Source organism: Cariama cristata, unplaced genomic scaffold, assembly GCF_000690535.1.
Source record: "Cariama cristata isolate BGI_N322 unplaced genomic scaffold, ASM69053v1 scaffold5616, whole genome shotgun sequence".
Classification (NCBI taxonomy): domain Eukaryota; kingdom Metazoa; phylum Chordata; class Aves; order Cariamiformes; family Cariamidae; genus Cariama; species Cariama cristata.
In genome coordinates this window covers 14,065-29,128 of record NW_009620272.1, presented here as the reverse complement: position 1 = coordinate 29,128, position 15,064 = coordinate 14,065, and the positions used below count along the sequence as shown (strand labels likewise).

The 15,064-nt window shown below is 43.6% G+C and overlaps 1 protein-coding gene across 1 annotated transcript; it reads right to left on the bottom strand.

Moving 5' to 3' along the window:
• Positions 1–1,625: 1,625 nt before the first annotated feature.
• Positions 1,626–14,253, bottom strand: HNMT (histamine N-methyltransferase). The gene is made up of 6 exons (XM_009701556.1): positions 14,117–14,253; positions 13,118–13,170; positions 9,491–9,598; positions 5,770–5,900; positions 5,091–5,184; positions 1,626–1,981 (listed from the first exon to the last, which is right to left on the bottom strand). Exons 1-6 carry the CDS (start codon positions 14,251–14,253, stop codon positions 1,626–1,628), a joined length of 879 nt encoding a protein of 292 aa, XP_009699858.1.
• Between the last annotated feature and the right edge of the window lie 811 nt (positions 14,254–15,064).

The window sequence follows — 15,064 nt, the reverse complement described above, 5'->3', positions numbered from 1 at the left end:
TCACACCTGTCTCGCTGAATAAATTGAGTGTTCAGACTATTACATTCATTCAAATGACTATATTGTATTCCACTGTGCATTGTGCCTTGTAGAGAGCATAACACTTCTTAAAACCGTAAAATCATTTAGCAAAACCGATGCATCAACTACAGGACTGGAGACTGCCCCACGTGGAGAAGGGACCGAGGAGGTGAAGCACCTTCTTGCTGAACATCCTATACTGTGCATTGAACAGGTTTATCTGACATGACCCCGTTGAAAATGAAACAAATCCCACTAAAAGCTGCCGGTTTGGCATCAGAGTCTATTTTTACATTTTCCACGCATGGCCCTTGCTGCCAGACTAGTGAAAGGCTGTGACCAGGAGGTTTGAGTGCTTAGCTAAAATACCAGAAAACACTATGTGACAGCAATAGCTGATTCCTAACAAAGGCTTTGCCTCAGGGCTCATTAGGGAAATCCACCTCTCCAGGACGGTTGTTACCACTGCTGTGCCTCAACCATCTTTAATCGCTTTACTCTTGCAGTGCCAATATGGACCTGGTCCACAAATCACTCTGCAGATGCAACATGCTAAAAATAAAGTGAAAATGTAGGGAGAGGGAAGAAATGTCATTAAATAGAGTTGGCTGTGGAGTCATGAACAGGCAACCATCACAACGTGTAGAAGGTGTGAGGCCACTTGCATGTAACTGGAGGTATGAGATCTTGAAGTCACAGCAAGCTCGAGAAGTCCGGTTTGGCATCAGAGTCTATTTTTACATTTTCCACGCATGGCCCTTGCTGCCAGACTAGTGAAAGGCTGTGACCAGGAGGTTTGAGTGCTTAGCTAAAATACCAGAAAACACTATGTGACAGCAATAGCTGATTCCTAACAAAGGCTTTGCCTCAGGGCTCATTAGGGAAATCCACCTCTCCAGGACGGTTGTTACCACTGCTGTGCCTCAACCATCTTTAATGGTTACTCTTGCAGTGCCAATACGGACCTGGTCCACAAATCACTCTGCAGATGCAACATGCTAAAAATAAAGTGAAAATGTAGGGAGAGGGAAGAAATGTCATTAAATGGAGTTGGCTGTGGAGTCACGAACAGGCAACCATCACAACGTGTAGAAGGTGTGAGGCCACTTGCATGTAACTGGAGGTATGAGATCTTGAAGTCACAGCAAGCTCGAGAAGTCCTGCTGAGCAGCCACCCAAATGGTCAGTCATTCTGAGCCTCCACTCTTGCCAGCTGCACTGAGAAGTTGCAATTTGCTTATTTGATCTGCAGAGAGTTTTTAAATGAAGATGATGAAACCAACTTCTTGATTATTTCTTAGGGAATGATCGGGTTTCTGCAGTGCCTGAGTAGGTGGTCCGAGTTGCATCTGATTATACAACATCCATACCATAAAGCACAATTAACTGCTTAGTGAGTTACACATTCATAGATTAGTGCAGAATTAATCGGTATTAACGTTCACTTATAACAACAACTATTAATACTGATTTCTTAACAGGCTCTAAAAATTATATATCAGTACTGAAGTAAACTAAGCCATTTGTAAAGTATGAAAAACATATTTCAGCTGTTAACAATTTGTATCTATTTGCTTTAGATCAAGAAGCAAGAAGAGGTTAACTCATGGCTCAATCACTATTACACTGAGGTTGTTATTAAAAAGGACCTTCCCATCTCTTTTTTCACTGCATTCAGGTTTTCTTAACTCTTCCATTACCTGATGCTTTAGTTCAGGAGGAGCAGTTTTAGAAAACTCACGAGTTTCTGTCAGGAAATCCAGCAACAGTTCCCCATCCTTGTTCCCTTCAATAAAGCAGCTGGTTATGTCCATGTGGGATGGGAGCTCGTGGAACTGGTACTTCAGTCCAGCTGAATCCAGTATCCTTTTGATGCCAGCAGAGGAAACATAAGAGCAGAGATCATCTAAAGGGAGGGAAGACCCGAACTTCTTCCACAGCGTTTCCCAGCCGCTTGCTTCTGAGCGAAAAACCACCAGAAAAATGCTCAAGACTAAGGAAAAACACTATCTGAACAAATTTTTGATCATCTGGTTTTTTTAGCATTTGTCGTCATTGTGAGTGGGATCTCTCCAGAGCTGAGATGTGTGTCCTGGGGCATGGCCGAGACAGCTGCTCCCTGCTTCTGTGCCGCAGGGTTGGGGGCTGCAGGAGGGGATGGACACGGTACCTACCCTGGAGCTCCAGCACCTCCCACCGAGCCCCCAGCTGAGGCCAGAGCAGCTCAGTGCACTTAATCCTTCCCCCTTCCATTACCAACATGCTGCACCCCTCTGCTTCATGCACATAGGCAGTATCTCGCAAGGACATCCTTCTGTAGACCACATGCTGAACGCTAGCTATTCAGTGCCATCTTCTCGGTTTAAACTATTCCCTACATTTCAGCTGCCTGTTTGGAAGACTAAATCCTCTCCTCTTCCTTCACCTAATTACTTTGTTGTTGAGCTACACGTGAGCTTCATCAAAACTTATTACCAGCCAACTACCTCTCTGCTACATGAAATACATGGGGTGTAAAACCTTGATTTTATTATCCATGCAGCTGGATGTGTGGTGGAGAAAAGGGTGAGATGGACGGAGCCCGGGATGAAGCTGCACCATCCTCCCAGCCTCCATCCTTCCCTCCCATCATACTCCCATGCTGTTGGGCATGGGCAATGAGAGGACAGCCCCTCACTCCAAGCAGATCTCCCCAGTGGTGCCAGAAGGGTGTTTCGGCTGTGTACTATTTGGGTGTGCAAAGACGAAGAGTGAGGAAGGAAAAGGCTCCTGTAGCACTGCAATCACCTCCAGAACTGAGCCCGTGCCAAGCCCACGCTTGTGCATGCACCTTTTCTCATCCTCAAGGGACGTTTTACAAAGAAAACCAGCTGGGTAAGCTGAAAACTCCCCAGATATGTCTTCACATCTTTATTTTCCCTCAGCTCAGATCTCTGATGCAGGATTTCTGCTATAAATCGTTTATAAAAGGATCATCCAGAATGACTGGACAGGATGAAAATAACTTCAAGCCTAATGAGCAGCTTTTGAGGGTTATGACTATAAATCTCCATAACTACTAAAACCAGTTGCTCAGTGGTTTTGCAAATGCTTTATCTGCAAACGCTTATTTATAGTCAAATAAACAGTTTGATGTTTAGAAGAGAGGCTACAATATTTTCTTTCACCTGGTGGAAATGGAATGCAGAGCACTAATTGCAGCAAATTTGCTGGTGTCAGTGTTGTGTGACTCAGTGCCATCTCCGAGCCGAGCAATTATACACTACCTGAACGCAGCATTATTATAATAGCTCTCAATAGGCTCAGCATATGGCACCACTTTTGTTTTCAAGGCGATGTAAACAGATTTTTTAAATGTGTTAAGAATAACACCGTGTAGGTCTTGCAACTCGCCTGCTCTCCCGGCAGGGACGGAGCAGGAGGGGTTGCAACCTTCACCGACTGACCAAGCCCTCTCCTACCAATCCTATTCCCAGACTGGTTTTTAATTAACACATCCTAATGTGTTTGTGTTGGAGATACCATTACCTTCATTTTTTGAAACGAGTTTTGTTCTGCTTATCTTTCAGTACCTCTTTTTACTTCAGTGCTCATTTTCATAGCACTTCTTCCTTCCCCTCGTTATAATCTTTCCCCTGAGGTTTTCCCCTTCCTTTCCTCTCTGCTATTCTGAGCCCTACTCCTCTCTCCCATTTTCTTGCTAGCCCCAGCAATTTCTGCTCCATTCTGCTCCATCAGAAAACAGAGAGTCACCTGGCCCAGAGAGGACTTCAAATACTTTTCATGAATTCAGATCTTTAATCACATTAATTTTGAATAGACACGTGTTCCTCCCTGTATTCACTTTTCGTGAATATCCAAAGGGACAGGCTAAACAATTGGAAAAGAGTTTCAATTAACTAAACTCAGGTAGTCAGCAATAGTCTGATATTATGATATATTCTCGCTCAGCCAAGGAACAAGAACAGTAACTCAGATAATTTACAACACAGATTTCTTGTAGTGAACTACTTGAAAACACTTTAAACCAAAAAACATTTGGAGAAAAATAGTTTGAATAAATTCAGGTCAGAGAAGCGTCACTTCATTGTGGACATTTCATGAACCCAAAAAAGCAACTTAATCAAACATGTTACAGTTTGCAGACATGGCCAAATTCAATAAAAAATTAAGCTCAAACCTCTGAACAAATAACCCTTAACATCCCTGACAAAACTATCAGATGTGACTATTGACACAACTGAAATTTCCATAGCTTGTGAGGCAAATTAAAGGCTTTCTAGAGTCAAAATAGACCCCACCATTGCAATATCTTTAGCGTACCTTGCCCGCAGTATTAAAAGGTGGTTGTTTACTCTTTTCCTGCATTTTCCTGCTGGATTGACCACAGAGCATCTCTTTGAGATCTGAAACAGCCTAAGAACACTGTTTTCCACCCAAAATGATGATATTAAGGAAATGGGCAGTTTGAGAAGAAAATGAACCATATGTGCTCTAACACCTGCTCTATGGCACAGCCGAGCCCTGTCGTAGACGTTTGCTTAATGCCGCAAGTCTCTGGGAGCGAGATAATGAGTTGCCCAACCTGAAAAGTCTTTTACAGAAAACAGCAAAGGCTGAAGGAACTCTTGTGAGCGAGGGCTGTGGGATGGAGCCTCTCGCCTGCTGCGGGGCTTTCTGCTGCTCTCCATCACCGGCCAGGGTGTAGGTTGGGGAAGGGCAGAGGGCGAGAGAAAGATGTTTTGTGCGGGTTTGCTGGCTCACAAAGCCTTTGGCTTTACAACCTGCGGCAGAGAGCTGCGCAGATTTAGATGGCATGCAGATTTCAATGGATGTTGGTGAGTAGACACCATTTATTACTCAACCAGTTCACCTCTATTGGTGATAAAGGATGTTATAAATAAAAATGTGCATTGGTTTCTAGCCGTAGTTCACCTCTATTGGTGATAAAGGATGTTGTAAATAAAAACGTTCATTGGTTTCTAGCCGCCCTATGTTGAGCTCACAGGAACCCCAAAGGTCCTCACGGCTCTTGCCCGGCTGAGCAGCACTGGTGGAGCAGCTCTCACCTGACACCACGATAATGAGGAGTTTCGCCTGTGCGTCCAGGAGGCTGTGGAAATACCGGATAGTCGCTGGGACATCTTTCACATAATACAGCATCTGCAAAGAGCAGAGATGTTTACAGAGATACGATGCGGTCCTGGTGAATATTATAACTGGTACCACTGGGTAAAAGAAACCAAATGGGAGCAATCTTGACAGAAGAGCAGCAGGACGGCAAGACAACGTTAGCACAACGCTGGGCAGTGGGCTCACAGTGCAAGCTCAGGGCTGTCACTGCCTTGCCTGCTCTCTGGCGCTCCCAGGACCAAGCTCATGTTCGTTGATTAACCTGAGATAAAGAGATTTGCCGTTCTTAGCAGTGAAGATGGCTTCTAATGGTTTCAGTAAACTTGGAAACACAAAGGCAATTTCACAGAGAGGACAAGGAGCTTTGAAAACACTAGTTAATATGTATTTTTAGTTGACTGCCACCCACAGCCTGGTTAATAGGACTGCTGTGCTCAAAGTTGCTTTGCTGTAACTCATCTTTCATTTTTGCAGTTCACTTATGCTTAAGTACTTTAAATTACAGGGAAATAAACTCACCTTTCTTCCTCTTAGAGTGGATAATGAGGTCACATACTTCATGCATACTTTTAACAGCCAAGTCTTTGACAACATTTACTTTGCAGAGACTTTTACCTGGATCATGTGAATGAAGTTCCATTTTTTAGTTTTCTTTTCAGCATTCATTCGACTTTCATATTCATAAGCTGACTCCTCATGCCAGGTAAACTTTACGTTCTCGAGGTTTGATGTCTCAGCCACACGCTCTGAAATATGGGAGAAGGCAGGACAGAGTTATCTCAATTGCAAATACGGGACCGATTTCCATTCAGAGCCTTAATACATCCAAAAGTCATATTTAGGTAGAGAGTTTTGGTACCAGTTTAACACAGCAATGGAATACTTAAAACCTTGAGCCCAAAGGTGAGAAAGGGGCTGTAAAGGTCTTTGTAGGATGAATTCTTAAGAAGGTCTGATGCTTTTCCCTTTGCACCCTCATTTGGGCTCCTCTAGTCGTTACCTGATTAAAATAAAGAAAGAAACTCTTCCCCATGACTGACTCAAGCTGAATTAAAAGATGTTGGCTGGGATAAACAGTTATGAGGCCATGAGCAGCACATTTTGTGCTGAATGGGAGAAGAGCTGATGGCCCCTTCACTTAAGTACCACACAAGACCCATGTGGCTGAGCAGAAGCCAGGTCACGGTGGAGGGTTTTCCAGAGGTCGAACAAACAAATATAGGGGCTTGAGGATGGATCAAAAGGGATTTTATTTTGGAGAGAAGCACAATTAAAAGCTTGAGGAGGGCAGAGGAAGCGAATGGTTCACTCTGGGAATGTGTCATGGGGATGGTGGGAGAGGAAAGGAGCTTTGCTCCATGAGCAAGGACCTGTCTCTTGACATTTGGCTTCTGCTGTGTTCAAATAATTTTCCAAAAGCCCACAGTTTTGTCCAACTGCTTCAAGTGAAAGGCATAGTAATGTTTTGAAGCAAAGACTAGTATAAAGAGTGACACATGGCGTGTTTTCAGACCTTGATACTATGTGCATACAGCAACTGATGAAAGCAGAAAGCTGGAGAAGTGGATTCAAGGAATAAGTTATACCGAGGGCCTGGTTCATGACTGCATTTCTTTGCTTTTTATGGGGGCAAAACAGAGAGATTATTTCATAGTTTAGGGGATGCTGGAATACTAATGTCCATCTGCTGGCATATGGAACTCATCTCACTGCGCGCCTGCCTGGCGCTCGAGATTGCTCCAGGACAAAGCTAGCCCTGATGCAATTCTTGTGCTTCGCTGGAGTTAACATAAATTTAAAACTTCAATGGCCCAAAGGCAGACTGAACCTTAGCTACAGAACACATGTTCCAAACAACATGATTTGCTAAGACCAGCGCTTTTACACCACTAATCATGATGTTTCTCCTTTTGGGCTCTGATTAGGACATATCCCATCAGACAGACGAGAAATGCTCCATCAGTGCTTATCTCCTCTCTTCTATGGCTGGAAATGGGCCACCCCTTTCAGATGCTGCTGCTGCTGTTACTCTGTTCGCTTCCATTTATCAGTCACTGGCCCTGGCGCTTGCAGTTCAGATATAATTTGCTGTTTTAAACTCAGGCTTCATTCAGCAGCAGTTCATATCACCACCACAAATAATCTGGTACAATCTGGTTCAGTTCAATTGCTGGACAGTCTGGGAAGAGGCACTAGGAAGAAAACTTAATTGCTCCCCAGGGTGAGCTTTTAAAGTCAAAATTTCAGAAAGGGCAAACTCGTTCTGATTATTGGAATTTTCTGCCCAGAGATTCATCTGAAGCCAAAATATATGACCCGAACCATTTTGAAAAGTTTTCCTTAATTTTCTTCTGACTTCAGCCCAGATTGTCTGGGTCAGATGCTGGTCATGTGCCCTTGACTGGTGCCATCAAAACTGGACTGCTTCCAGTTGTGCCGTGCCGGCAATGGCAACGCAGCTCAGTTACGAGACCACCAACACTCCGACCATGGTCACCAAACAACTTGACGTGGACCATGAATGTAGGAAAGCCACAGACTGGCCATGGGGCTTTGAAGAGAGCCTCCATCATCTGACACAGCCCCGTTGTACAACACAGGCTAAGAGAAACCTCAGTTTGTCATCACTGCCTATTCCAGTATGAAATTTCTCTTGTGAGCTTGGCTTCTCTTTCCCAAGGAGAAAGTATCTGGTTAGGCAGAAAACATAACTACTGAATCCTCAGAGGCACAGATAATGTTTCCAATTCTCCCCGGAAAATCTTAGGGCTCAGAAACCTAATTAATGATACCTACTGGGGACATGATTAATTACCAAATAAGAAAGTTTAAAGAAAGAAATTCAGATGAATATTTCATTTCTAGTTTAGCATAAAACTTAAAATAAGGACAACGTCTTATATTTTCTTTAACTTTCTTCTTGAAAGAAACTCGCTGAAGTAGGATAGGACTGCCAGTTAATTGGTGATAGGTGATGGGACCACTAGGAAAATTCAGTGCAAATCCAGCCCCACATAGCCTATGGTCCACGGCCCAGACAGGACAGAAATGCTATGTGCCAGTGCCCAAACTGCCTTACAAACAGAGCAGATGCTCTGTTGCCCATCCTTCACCATCTCAGGTGAAGGTTACCATCAAGGTAAAAGCTCCTGGGATTTGGAAAATCTCCTTTGGAAAGCCGTCTTTTCAAAGATCAAGTCCACATGATATAGAGTCAGATATAAAAAAAAATCATACGTTTCCTGGGAGCTTTTGATGCTTCCAGTGACACTGAACTCCCCCACTGCAGGGAGAAAAGGATTGTTACTATTTTTTTTTCTTTCCTTCGACTTCCACCATTTGCTTCAGACTAGGAATGCTTCATTTTAAAGGACTTAAGAAAGAGTTAGAGTTGGAGATTTACAGTGTGGTTTTACAGTCTGGTATTTACTATGGTTTGGAGGATTTCCAACAACTCAGACTGCTGACGAGGTTCGTTCATTACCGCCACGTCCATTCAGCAGCCGCTTTCTGGCAAGGTGTGCTCTGCTCGGAGCTGCTCACAGCCTGTACTGGTGTCACCTCCATACAAGACCATAATTACCTGCTAAGATAAAGCCTGGTAGGTGTTAATCCAGTGATAATCGAAACTGCGGATTGATATTTAATGCTCGCTTTGTAGAACAATTTGACCAAAGCACCCCTGCTAACATTCAGTCCTCCTTGGAAAATGCTTGGCTTTCCTTCATGAATGCTGCTTAAACCTTTGGGTTGGTGGAAGGAAACAAGCTCTAAGCCACAGAGCACACAGCAAAAGTCTTTCCTATCCATCTTGCTTTCCTTTGCATGTTTTCTAAATCAAAGGATGGTAACTAATTTAGTGCAACACTGTGAGGTTTAGCTATTTGTTATTTGGAAACGATTTTTAAGACATGCGAGAATTACCATGAGACACTAAAATTTTCCCTTTGATGTTGCGGAAGGATGTTGATGATCAGGAAGGATCCTCATTCAGTGCAAGTTGAAGGAGAAAAACTCCCTGAGATGCGGTGATTTTACTCTATTCCCACACAATCACCCATCAGTTCCCACCTTGCTTAGCTTTTAAAATCTGTCTAGCCCAAGCGTTTGCCACGCAGAGTTCTTTGCAGTGTGAGAGACTTAGATTTTTTAATGAAAGACTGAACATTGTTGAAAAGCAGTGATGGCAAAAAAAGCATAAAATAGTGACTATTTTTAACTTTTAAGAACCAATTCTGACAAGAAAGCATTTGAATGTGGGGTCATCCAGCCTTCAACTCTTTTTAATGCATTTAGCGTACTTAATGTAAATTTAATTTCTTTAATGTAAAAATACCTTTGTACTTGAAGATTTGGTCAGCACTTGGCTCTACCACATCGTTGTTGATGGTGACCCCTGGATATCTGGCTTGTACTTTCGAGAGGATCTGCAGGTCAATCTCACCTAGGGAAGCAGGCGACATGAAATACAAGATGAAAGCAAAGCTCAGGCAAATGTTATCTCCACCATCATCACTTCCCCAGTTTTGAAGACTGACACCTGCCATTCATGTACAGAAAATGTACCACACAGGTACATGTAGCTGCTTTGTATTCTCAGCAGATTGCCACTGAAGGTTTAGCTCTAGGATTTGAGAAAAATTTAAATATCAGTCCCAGTTATCTTCATTCCTTCTCTCTGCCTACCACCATCAGTGCCAAGGGAAAACCAGACACGATCATGCACATGGCTTGACCTCATGTTTTCTGGACGTGGTCTAAGCTCCCGCGGAAGATCCTAAATGAGTCTGACGGTCCCGGTTCTGACGGTCCTCAGTCACCAGAGAACCTGGCAGGGTTTCTTAGGAGTCAGTAAGAGCATTTTTAGCCAAGCGCCTCACTGGTTACCATGTGGGTGAGGGAGAAGAGAATATGTGTTTACTCTGGAATCAGAAGTAACATTCATGTCTGTTTGTCTTTAGTGTCCTCTGACTTTTTCCACAAGTACTACGAACAGTGCACATACCGTTTGTGTTTCTCTAACCCCTGTTTACAGAATACCCCAGAGCTGACAGTAATTTTTTTGTGAGGAATAGTTTTCTCTGGACACTGTTCAGGCCAGCTGGAATTATTTTACTGGTGGAATTACCAATAGATCCAACGTTTCAAAATTTAAAAAGAGCTGCTATCTCTCTTGGCTACCTTTCCCCATCCACAATATAGGAAGCTCAGGGAAATGATGCTCCTGACCGAGGCATGTGTCCAGGGTCAACACCACGCTGGCTGGTTTAGCCTTCTTAGGGCTCACTTCTGCTTATTGTGCTTGAATAAATTTTAGGTGGAAAAAAAACCAGAAGAATAAATTAAGGTAGAAAGAGTGAAGCAGAGGGTAACTGTGGTGAATAACAGATCCAGGGGCTGTGTTACAGACAAATACTGAGCTTTGTCCTGAAAGATGTACTTGCACTTGCATGCATATCCACATTATAAAATTCCCTACAAATGAACAAAATTATGTGCCAAATGGAAGATGACCCAGCAAACCCTGATGGCCAGATAGACCCTTGCTGAAGGACTGTGAAGGGAGGGCCTCCATTGTATTTGCATGGCCTCTGCCCATCCTCACGATTTTCAGTGCCCCTGGGCTCCCACCACTTCAGCATCAGCTCCGTTATACAGAAGATTTGAGGTACAAAAGGAAAAATATTAGGGATTAAACAGCTGTAATGTGTTCCCTAGAGCTCAACCCAGCACACCAGGTCCTCCCCCGTAGCTCTTCACTACTAAGAGCTCTCTAGCCGCTTCTGGCCCCACCACACATCACCGCCGGTCAAAATCTGGCTCCCCAGCCCAGGACTCATCTGCTCATTAATCCCCTGAGAATTTAACATAGAAAGTGAGGCAGAGTTCAATATTTTCAGACTTAACGTGTCTCTCTTAAAGCGACTAATAACACTAAAATTTACATGGCATCTGTGCAAGCACGTTCTTTGAGGGAGGGAAATTGAATTTCTGAAGTAGCAGAAATAGCCGCAGCTTTGCTATCAGTGCAAACCCTGGATTCTGTTGAAAAATCAGAGCAAAGCCAGTCATCTGCAGGCTGCTGTCGTAAAATTTAGGAACACAGAATTTGTAATGAACTACTGCAATATTTGGATTTTTGGTTGCTTTACCAACTTTCTGTAAAATGGATCAGCCCTGTGAAAAGACTGTGCAGGTCCTGATAAAAAAAAAAAAATTGAATTTACATTTCCATATGCGGATAGGTTAATATATTCCCTTCCACTTTTCTGTAACCAAACCACCCTTGTATTGTTTTTAACCAAAAAAACCCCACCCCTTTGATTCATAATTTAATCCACAGCCTTAATTGACTTCAGTTAGCTCTTTTATATGCAAACAAGTGTCCTGAGGCATTTTACAGTCAAATCTGTGGCAGCTTGCATTATCAACAATTTGGCAATTAGGCTATCCAAATTATTTAAACTCTCCAACACAATTACCTTTTAAAGGCTACCACTATGTTCACCATTAAGTTTCTAATTAAACATTTTACGTAACGGGATAGTTTATAGCACAGTTGCTACTTTATAGCAGTGTTGATGACTTTTATGGTTTTTAAAGGTACAGAGTGCTGCGCGCTGGAGTGTGAACTTAATAAGGCAGAGGCAGTAGGCGAAGGCAGGCGCTGTATATGGGCGGGTGTAATGGGTTATGATGCTACATTAAATGGTTTGCTTGTCTCTCGAGGTGGAAAAATGGAAAGGAAACGTTTTCTTTCCATGCTCCTTCCCTGCGAAGCTCAAGGGTAGATAGGGCCGGGGCAGCAGCTCCATCACTGCCCTCCGACATCAGCCAGGGTTAGCTTGGGGGATTTGGGAATTCGCTCCCACTTGACCTCCCAAGGACCCGTGGTGGGAACAAGCCAGCAAGCAGCAGGGTTTTGGCGATTTTGGGGGTTTTACATCACAAAATGAGCTTTGCCTGCACGTTATTGATTGAATGTTCAACATGCTAAGCTGGAGTGTTCCTGGATGGGGAGTTAAGTACCTCACTGAGTAAAGTGTTCCAGTTAGAAACAACAAATTTTTTTGGCAGAAGAATGGTTACCTTTGTTTAGAGAGCAATGCTCCTACTCTGTCACACTGTCTGTTTTGTAACTACAGCCCACCATTTGCTTACAATTATTTTTACTTATTAAGAGAGACTGACAAAGCTGAATTAGTCTTTGGAGGTGGTATGACTAAAGCATTTAAACTAAACTAACTGTTCATATAAAATTTAAGTTTGATGACTTACTGGGCAGAGCACAATTAGAAAACAAACTTTAATTATGGGGGAATTTAGGCAAGAGTTCGATGAGAAGAAGCCACTTGATATTATTGGTATTGTTTCTCCACCCAGTGAACTTCAGATAAGAGACTGACTTCTAATTTGTTCTGGATTTCTGCTGGAACTCATGTTCAGCTCCAGTGTTTTGGGGGAGACTGGCTCCAGGAGGGGCTTCTGCATTGACTGTGGTCAGCAAGTACGTACAGGCAAAGCAGAGCTCAGCCCAGGCTGTCGCACAGCAGGGCAGGAGGCAGCAATGATGGGCAGTTACCACCTCAGTAAACAGTTACAGGGGAGAATAATTGCAACGCAAGTAGAAGTTTAATATTTTGAGGAATTTAAGACATCATGGTGCTTGCTTTTTTTTTTTTTGCACAGAAACACTATGGGGCAGTTCAAGCCTCTCTCTGCCCTTGAGGAGTGACGGTGCAGAAGGAGGTTTCTCGTGGAGGACATACAAGAATCAGGGTGGGGAGGCACAAGTTGTTTTCAGATGATGTGGCCACACACCAACTAATGCCATCTGCTGCTGGAGCTGACTTTGCAAGAAAAGACTTATTTCCCACTCTGCTCCTTTCTGCAATTTGCAATCCTCTATTCTTTGGAAAAAAAAAAAGGGAAAAGCATATCAATATTGAAGTTCATAGCATACCTGCTCCACCACCGATGCTTAGAACATTGATTGTAGACTTCCCATTTCCGATACTGAAAAACATTATTTATATTTTTTAGGAGAGCTACCCAGTAGAAAGGGCTACATCCATTTTGTGAAGCACTGGAGATCTCATGAAGACTGAAGTCTGCAGGACAAAATCAAATGCGACATGCACATGTACAAGCATGTCTGCGAGCTGGCAGGACGGATCAGATTCAGCACTCTGCACTTTGACGATTCCTGATTTCCAGTTATTTTGCCGATTTGTAGGGGAGTTCCGTTTTTGTTACGAGTGCATACAAGCAGCAGCAGATACATGCCTTCTCCATATCTGGGCTTTGAGAATCAGAGACCTCCCTGGGTCAGGACCAGCAGCTTAAAAACTATTTGTGAAAATTTTACATTTTGCAAAATGGGGAGGAAAAGTGGAGAATGTAACACATTTAAAATCCCTTAGCGAGGCTTTGGCAGAGCCAGAAAACCCTGAGCCCAGAGAAGGGCCTCCTCAGAACCAGGATTTGACCCCAGCAGCCTGCTGCCCGAGCCAGCCTGAAAAGCGAGGGGTCCCGCAACAAATGCACACCAGCAGGCAAAGCAGGAGCATTATTTACACATACTAGAGCGAGCTATATATTAACCAAATATATTACTTTAAAAAGATGCTTTCAGTCAAATTTAATGTTAGAACGTTATATCTGCTACTGCATTTTTCACGTGTTAGAGTTGATTCAGGGTAAGTTGTATTTGCATGCGAGGAAACAATTCAGCCTTATCTCCTCCCTGCTAGGCAGGCTCCGTCCCGAAGAGCAGCCCTTCAGCGGTGTGTGCAAATGAAATCTTCAGCCAAGCCCTATCAGAGACCTACAGATGGGGTGGCTGGCTGGAAACAGCAATCTGCCCGTCGCAGACAGCCCCCCGAGCCTGGCCAAGCCCGCCACCGCCGTGAGACCATGCCCTGGGCTGTCTTTCAGCTCGATGTGGCCACCTCCATGTTACCTCGATATCACGGCCGGCAGCTGCCTCTCCATGAACTCTTGCATACACTGGTGCTCAGTCGAATTCGCAAGGAAGAGACGGAAGGACTGGAGGTATCTGGCAGGGTCGGTGAGCAAGCTCCTCATGGGCGATGCCATCCTGGGGGTCAGAAGGTGCAAGAGGGGACAGGTTGCTCCCTGCAGCTCTTTTTTTAGACCTAACGAAGGAATAATAAATGCTGGAGAGGTAAAAACCTGCACATGCCTGGACTTTGCTCCACATCCTTGACCCTGATACTGCTTAAAGCACTTTTAAAAGTATTACACAATTTTGCGGTGGAAGCTGTAAATCGGGTCTAACCAGCAAAGGTTAATATATAATCTTCAATCTGTGCAGAGGAGCCAGCATTTTTTAACTGTGCTGACACAGGTCTCTGTTAAAATCGAGTAAAAGGATCTTTAGACGGTTCTTAAATAGAAGAAAAATTTCCCTATTTCTTGAAGGCATGGAGAGGCTCCAAAGACTTGTTCTGGATTAGAAGAAAGTGCAACACACATCTCCAGAGATGCTGGCAGATGCATCTATCTGTTTTTTTAAACTTTTGATGTTCTTAAAGGGAATGCTGATGGTGGGGTGAAAACAATAAAAACCTTATAAATGCACTCTTTATTTTTCTAGTTCCTCTGAAGAGAATGGTATGATTCCCATGGGTTAAGTCATTAATTCACGAAAGCCACGTGGGTTACTGGAATGGATGTTGTGCTAAACCCAGCTTACAAGGAGTCGGGAGTGGGGGAGGCAGAACATGCTGTTGGGAAACATCGGGCTGTACCTTGAAAAGTGCACAAAGATGTGTTCATTCACCCTTAACTTCAGTTTAAGTCTATCACATCTTATCCTAACTGGCAAGGAGAAAGCAGAACCCTCTTCCTTCTCGCAGGTCCCGTGCTTAAGGACTGCATTGCATCT